The sequence below is a fragment of the Phoca vitulina genome, unplaced genomic scaffold (genome assembly GCF_004348235.1).
Source record: "Phoca vitulina isolate PV1807 unplaced genomic scaffold, GSC_HSeal_1.0 scaffold25, whole genome shotgun sequence".
Taxonomy (NCBI): Eukaryota; Metazoa; Chordata; class Mammalia; order Carnivora; family Phocidae; genus Phoca; species Phoca vitulina.
The window spans coordinates 44,104,417-44,113,843 of record NW_022589728.1 but is presented as its reverse complement, the minus strand read 5'-3'; the positions used below and the strand labels follow the sequence as shown (position 1 = coordinate 44,113,843).

Here is a 9,427-nt window from a genome sequence, read left to right as displayed (position 1 = left end):
GGGCCGTGCAACCATTGTACCGTACCAAGGGGGAGAGGGTGTCTCTGGGGGAAGTCATGAGCTCCCTGTCCCTGGGGGCATTCAGCTTGTGATGGGGGGAGGGCAGACTTATCAGGGATAATGCGGCGGGGATTCATTTTTCAGAAAAGAGCTGAAAAATTGTTTCTTATCCAGGACCCTCTTTAAAAATTATGGACACTGGGGTGCCTGGGTGGCTCAGTCGGTTAAGCGACTGCCTTCAGCTCAGGGGCACCATCCCAGGGTCCTGGGATTGGCTCTCTGCTCAGCGGGGAGCCTGCTTCTCCCTCTGTGATCTCTCTTTCACTCTCTCTCAAATAAATAAATAAAACCTTTAAAAAATCATGGAGACTTCTCAAACCAAGATTTTTTAACAGTATGGCTCTGCCCCAAAAGAAGGAATATTGATTGACCTGTAACTTCACAAATTCCACGCCCCCTCCCCCCCCCATCTACACGATGACATACACAACTGAATTGTATTTTAGTTCTGAGGTTTTTCCAGAGCAGGCTGTTTTCCCATGAGGTCTTAGCACCACCTAGTGGCCCATTAGTCCATTGCACCATCTGCCTGGGTTAAAACAGGGTCGTACAATTTACTATCAACACGCTCTTTGATTAGCACAGCAATTTAACAAAAACATACTAAATACCAGGCGTGGGTTAGGGACTCAGCTAGAGCCTGGGGTGCAACAGTAATCAAATAAGATATGGTCTCCCCTTCATGAGGCTCACAGCCTAATGGAGTAGACAATAAAAAGTAACCAAAGAATACGTTGTGATGTCATTCAAGAAATAAACCCTTCTGTGACAGAAAATAATGTAGGGGGCGCCTGGGTGGCTCAGTCGTTAAGCGTCTGCCTTCGGCTCAGGTCATGATCCCAGGGTCCTGAGATTGAGCCCCGCATCGGGTTCCCTGCTCGGCGGGAAGCCTGCTTCTCCCTCTCCCACTCCCCCTGCTTGTGTTCCTGCTCTCGCTATCTCTCTCTCTGTCAAATAAAGAAATAAAAATCTTAAAAAAAATAATAATAATGTAGGCAGGAGGAGGCCTCTCTGAGAAATACGAAATCAACTTGGAAGGATGGGATGAGAGGGGACAGGGGTGCAGAAAGTGGGGGAGGAGGGGCAAGAACGTTCCATGAACACAGCACAGCACATGCTTGGTCGTCCAAGTCCTGGAGGCACCAAGGGCTTTGCTATTCAAGAAACACAAAGACCAGCGATTGGAGGGAGAAACTAGGAGAATTCCATGTTTATAAACATTTCCTGAAGTGAAAGCACACAAATGGTTAGGGTGGATTCTTCCAGAACAGTACCTGCTTAAATTTTAATTTTAAAAAAGCAGGGAAAGGAAATGCCATTACGTGAACTTGGCTGTTCATGCCAATCCTGCAGGACCCTACTCAGGGCCATCAGTGTCAGCCATGCACCCCACTCAAGACAGCCTGCGTCTGCTCCCACCCCCCCTGCTTCCTCATCACTGATAGGCTTCTGTGTCCTTACCTAACTACACGGGAACCTCATATTAAAAGTCTAGAACAGTGGTTCTCAATCCTGGCTGCAAGTCACCTCGGGTGAATCCATGTCTGGGTCACACCCCTCACCAGTTAACTCAGCATCTCTGGTATGTGGGCCCCAGGCGCCCAGGCTTGGAAAGCTCCCCAAGGGATTCCAAAGTGGAGCCAAGGTTGAGAACAGATGTTCTGAAAGGATACTCCGCAAGAGAAAACAGAAGAGACCTTTTAAGAAATACCGCTGTTTGGGTCCGACCCAAGATGGCTTTCTGGGCCGTCAGGTGATTCCAACGTGCAGCCAGGAGTGAAGTCACGGTCGTCAAAAGGACAGCACCTGTGCCTCTGAGTTCTGGAGAGGCCCGCTGTGGCCAGGATCGCTGTGTAACTGGGGGTGCTACTCTTGAGTGACCCACAGTTGGTCTTTTACTACGACCTGCTGAGCAGCCCAGTCCTGCCCAGTTAAGACCACGATGGAGTCCATCCAGCCGTCACCTGCCCCCCTCACTGCCCACTGGCCCACCCTAGGCATGCAGCAGCCAAGTCAGCAATGCTGCGGTGAGTTCCCGATGGGCCCGTTACCTACGAACTTCCTCCTGCCAATAAAAGGAGGATAAACATTCGGGTTCATGCTAACAAAGCTCCATAAGGAACTGGCAACGTGCACTTAACCTGAGAGGTACTGTGTGGATTTTTATATGAGCAATTACTGACGCTATCTTTTTTTTAAGATTTTGTCAGAGAGAGAGAGCACGAGCAGGGGGAGCTGCAGGCAGAGGGAGAAGCAGACTCCCCGCTGAGCAGGGAGCCTGATGCAGGACTCCATCCCAGGACCCTGGGATCATGACCTGAGCCAAAGGCAGACACTTAACCAACTGAGCCACCCAGGTGTCCCCTGACGCTACTTTTCTTAAAAGAAAACTACTGGCCCACATCTCAAGGCCTAGGAGGGTATGTACCAGAAAGGTAACGGCGGTTACATCTGGGTGCTGAAAACCCAGGTGATTTTAACTTTTGTTGTTGTTGTTGCTTATCAGCATGTTCTAGGTTTTTCTATGATGAATCTGTATTAATACAAAAATATTACTTGTGTAATATTTTTTAAAAGCTGACCATAAAGAATCAATTCTGTCTCTTACACAACTCAGGAGGTGTGTAGCTGTCTCCGGGCGTTCAGCTCACAACTCTGCTTTTTAGGACACTTCCTGACTTGGCAAACTCTGGAGATTTTGCCCCCATGACAAGAGGCCAGGGAACACATCATACTTTTTTGGTAGTTCTGCAGCACTGGTAGGATCAAACTAAACACGTTTATTCATTTTTTGCTGTAGAGAATAAGACCCTTCCTGTGTCTTTTCATGGGAGAAACGGATTCTTCACTGCATGTGTGCCGACTTTGTCAGTGTTTTTGCGAAGTATATTCCATGAAACTAGTGTTCTCTGGACAACAGGTATGTGAAAAGAAGAAAAATGGGGGAGTGGGGGAGTTCTGTGAAAGACTGATTGATTTCCTTCCTGCAGGTATCTGCAGGGCCTTGACTACACTCATGCATTGTGAATCTGCACTGGGAGAATGTGGACTACAGCTCTCCCCAAATTTATCTGGCCATCACTTTTCAGGAAACATCTCCAGGGACCAGCCCTCCCACCAACAGATTTTGGGAAACGCGAGTCTAGCCGTTCAGCACATAGTTCTTTGGCCTCCTACCACAAAGCAGAGTAAGGGTGCCCTGGCCTCTGTCGTGAGCGCAGGCAGGGTGCTGCACAGAATGAGGTTAGGTGACTCACAGCATGCTCCGACTTCCGTCATCCAGCAAGCTAAGGCACAGATGAAGCGGCTTAGAGCCAAGAAAACAAACGAGGAATGGCCCAATAAACATTCACAACTGAACATCAGGTGACATTTTATTCTGTTTACAGACACTGCTAAGTTAGACTGGTTTTTTTTTTTTCTGTCTCATTTGGGTTGGACACAAATACACCCAGAGGCACGGTGAGAGGAAACACATCAGACATTTCATTAGCTCCTGTAATCCGTGCTCTCTCTCTCCGCACCCCGTCTGCCCCGGAGACATTTCTACCAAGTGCGACTGCAAAAGCCCAATACATTTACACGAAATAATGCCTAACTGTACATTTAAATAAAAAAAAACAAACCCCATTCAGGCTCTGCTAGAAATGTGTGGTAGGAAGGCAAGGGTCTGAGGGTGTGAGACGTGCAGCGTAACTAAAAGTGAATGAGCACCTAGTTTCTCCGCAAGCGAAAAAAGCAATGACTGCACTCCTGTGTGGGACAGGATGAGACCCCGCTCAAATGTCAGGTGGACATCGTGACTGCATGAGTGTCCGAAAGAGGCTTGTCGTTTTAATCATCGCCTTGCAGAGGTAAGGACTGCACTGAACAGCCACGTTCCCCAAAGTGTGTCCCTGAAAACACTGGTCCTACAAAGTTCTCCCTGCAAAAGGAGTTCGGGAATCAAAAGATTTAGAAAATACTGTAGGCTGTTATCCACTTCCTGGAGAGGCACAATGCATGTTATCACATGGAAGGTTCTAGAAATCCCTTAAAAAGAAATGCTTAGCTTTGTTTAACCCAGAGTTTCCCAAATCAATCTGATGTTAGAATCTTCTTTTTTTTTTTTTTTTAGATAACACATTTCATAGAACATATTTTGAGAAACCATCCTCTATGGCTTGGAAAAATTTTTTGCAGAAACAAAAGCACAGAAAAACCAAGTAACTCCTAGGATCATGTGCTTGTTGGTCAACAGCAAAGAGGACAATGGGTCCTAAAGATCAGAGCCCCATTCTGATTCCGCCCCAACACCTCTGCCCTACACCAAGCCTGCCTGAAAATAGGCAGCAATCCATTTTCCATGGTTTCCTTCCACATGGTGTCAAGTGTTAGGCATGCTGATTCGGGGACGGACTCGAACATGGTCCAGATGGGGGAACCCTATGTCCTGCACAGAGACCAAGAGAGCCTTTCCCTCTCCTGCAACAATCAAGCCATTAAACAACCATTGTTGCTTATCCCATGTCTACAAGGCTTTTCAAATACACTTGACAGCCCTTTGTTCCTGATAAAAAAGGAACAAGAAAACATACAGAATCTAATGGTTTTCAGCAAGAATGACACAGACCAAGAAATCAAAATATAAAAGCTTTTGGCTATCCATGCCAAATCACTTTCAAGTGTTACAGCAAGGACGAGGAAAGATGGAGGAAATCCATGAGATTACCATGGATTGCGGGAATGGTGTCAGTATTCCATCATTTGCATCATACATCATCTTCATTCTCGTTTCCAAGGAACTTCACGTGATATTTCAAAGCAGAGGATGGCAACAACACAACTCTCCAATGGGGGGACTTGGTAAACAGTTAGTAGGTCTCCGTTGCCAGGATGCGCACGGGCGCTCACACTTCCACGGCCACTCTCGCAAACCGATACTGCGGGGAGGCGGGTGCCCTCAGCAGCACGAGGCCCCTCTCCGCTGCCGCCTGGCTGGACAGCATATCCAGCAAGCCCGTCAAGCTAACAAACCCCAGGCCTTCTCCGCCGCCGACGGCCATGGAAAAGTCTCCCTGCGTGACAAAGCCGAGGAGAACTCGGGAGCAGTGAGAAGTCAGCACCGGGAGGGGGCCTGACCACAAGCCCAGGGTCAGAGCTGGGTGCCCGGTTGCAGGGTGCGCCCCGGCCAGACCCTCAGGCTCAGCACGCGCCTGGTTCTGCCTCTTCTCTACTTTCTTCTTCTCTTTCTGTTTCCGGATCTCGCTCTTGAAGGGGTCGCTGTGCTTGGGTTCCTGGGGCCCACAGTATAGCCGATCCCGACGGAGCTGGAGGATGTCCTCCTCGGCTGGGACACAGATCATGGAGTGCGGCTCAGGGCTGCCCTTCCTCAGCAGGGCCAGGCTGACCCACACCAGGGCCCCGGGGAAGTGGTCCCGGAGGGACAGGCAGGCCGCTCTGGTCGGTGCTGGCTGCCCGCTGCCAGGAGCCCGCCGGGCTGCCCACCTGGCCCCGGAGCTGGGCCCACACCAGGTCGACAGCTGCTTCAGCCATGTCCTACTCCTACGTGAAGTGGGAGACACACGTTTGAGGAGATTTTGTTCGGAGAAAAAACACGCAATCAGAAGATTGGGCGCTGTTGGAGTTAACTTGATTTTTTTATACTCTATGTGGGAAAGCATCAAAACGGTAATTTTTTTTTAAATTGAAAACGGACATTAATACATCTTTGTCAGGATATTTTTCTTATGTGTCTACTATTCTTAGATGCTGAAGGACTAAAGGTTTCAGAAGCTGAAGGTAGAGAAAAATAAGAATCTAAGGCTGCGAGAGACAGTCCTATGGAATGAAGGAAGGATAGGAAACTAGGAAGTTACTGCACAGAAAAGAAGTACAAGGCAAAGAGGGAGGAGCACTTTCTAAAAAACGAAGTACAGAACAGAGGGTAAGTGAAGCACCATGGAGCAGGCAGCCAGGAACACACTTCGTACAGTGGGCCCTCCGACAGGACGGTGGGGCAGTGAGCGGGCACCGGGTCACTCCTAAACTCAGATCATTCAAAAAGAGCCAGAAGAAATCGACTTCAGGGATGTAAAGGGAAGAACGCTTGCTCAGAGTTCGCCGAGGGAACATCCCTCGCAAGGGGACGACTTTGTCAGCAAAGACTAAATGAAATAGAAAACAACTGCCTTGGTTTATGTCTGTGGATGACAATACTTTAAGTCACCTGGTCAGTTGGTATCGTGCCCCAAATCAAATGTGACTCGGCTGTGTCCCCGGGCTCTCTGTGAGACACGGGAGGACTGGCTTGCCCCCCCAGAGAGCCCAGGTGTTCCCTCGGGCTTTGCATAAAGGAACAATGAGAACATTTACATCCTATAGCCTGCTCAGGAGAACAATCTAACCCGCACTGGGGATCATGGGCACTTACCGCAGAACGCAGGGGAGACTGCCGGTGGCATCCTGGCCCGCTACCCACTCAGTCCCCAGCCGGGCCGGGCACTCTGTGGCCACCCCTTCTCGGGGCTTGCTGGAGCTGCTCTGAGATGAGCCCCCTTCATCAGACCGTGGATCCGTGTTTTCAGGTGTGGGAGCGCAAGACAACTTGTCTCTCCTCAAGTCACTCTCCTCGCCACTTGGAGAGGAGGCTCCAGAGGATTTCTCTTGGGCCCTGACTCTTAACTCCCACTCCTGACTTAACTGCTCCCAGGGATAGCGGAAAGGTGCCAGGGTGCCAAGCTTCACATAGTTGGGCCGTTTTGCAGGAGGGCGCCTAGTGAAAATCAAGGAGGAGAACCAATTTTGAACAATTTAGGATCGGTACCATTAAAATAATTATGGCCATTGCACTACATCTCTACTTGAAAAACCTACAAAACAAAGTTTTCCAAGAAATATGATAATAACAACCAACTCTACTGGCCAAGCTTATTTGTTTCCTTCGGTTTTACTTTCAAAAGGTAATACACCCAGCAAAGCGGCCCCATGTGGCCACTGCACAACTCTAGGGGGTGCCCTTCCTGAAAGACTGCAAGTTCACGGTGCCCCTGGAGTCGTACTGCGATGTCCCTGCACGTGACAGCATTCTAAGTTCGAAGGGAACAGAAGGGGTGGCGGTGAAGTTTCTCCCCCACCTGACCTGTAGCTGGTGAAAAGTGCCCCCGGGGTACCTGCCTCACTCGGAGACCTTTAGAAGGAAATAAATGACCCAGCTGCCTTATAGGAGACCACGTCATTATCTGTTTCATAATATATCCTTCCAGAGACATTTTATGGACATATGTGCAGATATGTACATATTTCTTCCCATTTTTTTTTTACCTATTTTACACAAGCGGTGACATACCAGATACAGTACTTCTTGCTTAACTGTTTTCATTTCACAAAGTACCTTGGAGATCATTTCATACGAGTACATGAAGAGATCCCTCATTCTTTTGTAAAAGGCTGCCTATCCTATTCCACTGCTGGATTATACCCTGGTCGATTTAGATAGTCCCCCACTGCAGGACATTTTGGTATTTTCACACTTTCGCTTCTACAAACAATGCTGCAATGAATGACCTTGAACATGTCACACCAGCACAAGTATATCTGCAGGGTAGGTGCTTGGAATGGAGCTGCTAAAGCAAAGACTATTATCATTTGCAATTTTGAGAGAGATTTCCAAACTCACAGGGTGAGGCCAATTGACTTTTTTCAGCAATGTATGAAAGAAGGAGAACCTTCGAGAAATACCACAAGCTAAAGAGAACCAGGTCCCCAAAAGGGAGGGAGCAGCCGGGCTACTGGCCATGCTGGGCTGGGGGACTCTTAGGGAGTCCCAGAAACCCTCCTCAGACTGGGAGTCTCCTGTGGGACAAGCCCTGACATTCCTTCCCTCACATGCTTCTTATGCGCCATGCCCCAGGGCCCCAGATGGACATGAACCCGCAGACTTAATTGGGGAATTGGTTTGAGCCTCTACTCTGGAGTTTGAACCAAATGTGTTCTGGCCTCCCAAGAGGGACAGCTGGTAAAAAATGCTCCCAGGGTACTTGCTTCACCTGAAGACCTTTAAATGGAAATAAATGAGCTATTTACAGAAAGGGAAAGGGAAAGGGAAGGAAAGAAAGAAAAGAAAGGAAGAAAGAAAGAAAGGAAGAAAGAAAGAAAGAAAGAAAAACAAAATGGTGAAAAATGCTTAAAAGTATTCAACATCACTCGTAAACAAACAAAAAATTAAAACAGTAAGATGTCACTTTTTCCACCCAACAGTTTTATCAATATTAAAAGCTGGTAATATCCTATGTTATTGGGAAGAGGGAAAACAGGCACGCTTCTAACTTTAGGATACTAACGAAATCCTAAATTAATATAAACAGCAGTTTGTCCATAGTACAAAAAATTCCTGGGGTGTGTATCTTTTTTATTTTAAACCAGAAATCTTATTTATGGGATTTAGTCTAAGAGGGGCAGATGTCCTCCTGACGCCCCCAGACCACTTTTCTCCTTCCTCCTCCAAGACCACAGCTCCCCCTAAGCACGCGCCCTCAGACAGACCACAGGCTCTCCTTCCTCAGCCAGGTCCTCCATCAGCTGCCCACACACCCCCTCCACCTGCCACACCGTCTTCCCCTCCATCTTGACTCTTGTCACTCAGTGGCTTCGGCATCTACGTAGATCAGTCTTCTAATGCCCTGGCCTACCAGAAACTTCATGTCCTCATTTCCCATCTTTTACTTCACCCTAGACACCCACTCTCCCAGTCCCACCTTCGTTTTGGTCACTGCCATCACCGGCTCCACCTTAAAGTCTCAATTTCAAGTATCTACCCTCAGAGTGAGGCCTCCCATTCCAGCCCGTTTACCCCTCCCCCACCACAGCTCCTCAAGCACCGGAACTTACTACTCCTTTACCATCTCCTCACAGCTCCCCACCGTTCTCGCACGTCTCTTATTTTTTTTTTAAGATTTATTTATTTGACAGACAGAGAGAGAGAGAGAGAGCACGAGCAGGCGGAGCAGCAGAGGGAGAGGGAGAAGGAGGCTCCCCGCTGAGTAGGGAGCCCGATATGGGACTTGATCCCAGGACCCCGGGATCATGTGCTGAGCCGAAGGCAGACGCTTCACTGACTGAACCACCTAGGCGCCCCTCACCCATCTCTTCTTGAGTTTAAACTCTCCGGTTTGTAGGACAGTCACTCCCTTACATGCGCCCTCAACTCCCTCCCCCTGGCAAAGCCCACCCTGGTTACATCCAGCCCTCCACCTACCCCACGCCAGCCCTGGATCAGCAGAACAGGGCTGGGGAAGAATACCCAGAAGCCCTGAATGGTCTTACTGTAAACATGAAACTCAATTGCACTCCCTGACATTTCTCCAGTCAATTCTATCTTCCGTGCTTC

At 48.7% G+C, this 9,427-nt stretch overlaps 1 protein-coding gene across 2 annotated transcripts in view; it reads right to left on the bottom strand.

Annotated features, from left to right (window-relative positions):
• Positions 1-3,408: 3,408 nt before the first annotated feature.
• Positions 3,409-9,427, bottom strand: part of POP1 (POP1 homolog, ribonuclease P/MRP subunit) — a 35,878-nt gene continuing 29,859 nt past the window's right edge. For both annotated transcript variants that reach the window (XM_032421826.1, XM_032421827.1), the window contains exons 15-16: positions 6,473-6,814; positions 3,409-5,604 (exon numbers count right to left, since the gene is read on the bottom strand). In XM_032421826.1, the coding sequence (XP_032277717.1) occupies positions 4,950-5,604; positions 6,473-6,814 (997 nt within the window). In that variant the 3' untranslated portion in view covers positions 3,409-4,949. The remainder of the gene's footprint in view (positions 5,605-6,472; positions 6,815-9,427) is intronic.